At 43.5% G+C, this 2,034-nt stretch overlaps 1 protein-coding gene across 1 annotated transcript in view; it reads left to right on the forward strand.

The window, feature by feature from the left end:
- Positions 1–233: 233 nt before the first annotated feature.
- Positions 234–2,034, forward strand: part of LOC132470998 (protein CBFA2T3-like) — a 6,340-nt gene continuing 4,539 nt past the window's right edge. The window contains 1 exon segment of the mRNA XM_060069959.1: positions 234–272. Coding sequence (XP_059925942.1) covers positions 234–272 — 39 coding nt within the window.

Genomic DNA, 2,034 nt, shown 5'->3' on the forward strand with positions numbered 1-2,034 from the left:
CCAGATAATGAAAATGAAAAATAAAATGGAAAACTTCTCCCTGTCTAGCCCAAGGATTTTTTTTCTAAATCTGTTGCATGCACTAACTTTGAACACATCCATGGACAGCCACTGAGTCAGCAGAGGAAGTGTTATTATTCTATTCTTCTACAACTAGCAGGCCACCGCATTCTAGATCTGTCTAAAGGAGACGGGTTACTAAGACTATTGCTCGGTATTGCCACACTGTGGAGATGTTGGACGTGTGCTCCGAGGACAGCATGGAGCTCAAGGTAGTCCTGCAGGTTGAAGATGTTTATGTAGAGAACTGAGTCCGTGCCAATGTATAGGTTTGTGTGTATGAAATAAACTGTATTACATTATGTTTACCTAACATTTTCACATCCCTTGCAAATGGCAGACGTGACAGCATGCCGTGCCTCAAGCGGAGGACACTAACATGTGGTTCCCCTCCCAGCCTCTAGGTGGTTTAAGGTACGTGGAGGCAGAGTGATCCGCCACCATTCTCAGTCAACCAGAAGAAATGGGAATAACTGTGTCGTTATACACAGCCAATACATCTTGATGGTCTGGTCATTTAACATCGCAGTAGTGAGGGTAGTAGTCTTCCAATCTTGTGTTTTTTTTGGTCAAAGTTGACAACTATACTTAGAGTAATCAAGAGTTGAACATTAATCACTGAGACTTGATGGTATGTACTCACTAGGGATTACTCTGATAGATGTTTTGACAGTTCCTGTTATTGCGAACATCCAATCAATTATAGACAGCTATTAAAATATGGTGCCTAAATGGGATATCCTTTCACCGTGGGCAATACGCTATTATTCATTGGTTTAACATCCCCGTGGTGAGTTCATCTTTAAATTAAGCATTTTTTTAAGTTCAAAGTTGACGACTATACTTTATTAAATAGGAATCAAGGGTTGCACAATAATTAATGAGTCTTGACCATATTGCTGGGCGGCAGTCCAAGTCCTGCCCTCAATGTGCCAAATATGGATTGTTTCAATTAGTTTAATTGCAAAGCAGCCAAAAATGGTATCAGCATCTTGAAACCAATGACAGTGTATGCACTGGCTGTTGGGATATTATACTGAACTGGGGCGGGTGTGTAGATAGAGATAAACAAAAGCAGATGTTAACCGCTCTGAAAGAGTAGGTTTTATAAAGACAAGAGTGCTTGACGTATTCAGGGTGTCCACTTGATCTTCCTTTCTCCTCCCGAGTGGATTTCCCATAGACACAGACACACGTGCACACACATACACACACACACAAACACAAAATGACATATGCACACACACACACAATCTCAGTTACATACGTACACACACACCACACACACACACACACGCTACATACCGACACAGACACACACTTACATTAAACACGCAGACACACATGCACCCAAGCACATAATCCTGCACACACGCACAAATGCACTCATACACACAGAGGCAAACGCACGTGCACACAGTGGTAGACACACAAGCACACAAACACGACATAAACAATCAAACACGGCCGCTTACACAATTCACACATTTGCGTGTGCACACACAAACACACACACACAGCTGGTCTCCCGGTCCCAATCCAATTCCAATGATCACTGCACTTAAAACATCAAGATAGAGTAAAACAAAGCTCATAATAAAAGCCACAGAATCCCATGAAACATTCTCTCTCTTCTCTCTCTCTCTCTCTCTCCTCTCTCTCTCCTCTCTCTCTCTCTCTCTCCTCTCTCTCTCTCTCTCTCTCTCTCTCTCTCTCTCTCTCTCTCCTCTCTCTCTCTCTCTTGCCCTCCATGGGATTTACAAAACAACGGCAAGATTGTTTAAGCCTCTTCCCTACATCAGTGATAAGTTGACTTCCACTCTGCTCTGGAGGAGCAGTGCTGTGTGATACTTTGTGAGATAAGGGTGGGGCGTTCCAGTGCTACACCCATGCAACCCACATACCCAACCTGCTCAGAGAGCCATGCAGAATGAGCCACACCCATGAGGTGCAGCTCGTGCCATAGCTATAATG

Source organism: Gadus macrocephalus, chromosome 13 (assembly GCF_031168955.1).
Source record: "Gadus macrocephalus chromosome 13, ASM3116895v1".
NCBI lineage: Eukaryota > Metazoa > Chordata > Actinopteri > Gadiformes > Gadidae > Gadus > Gadus macrocephalus.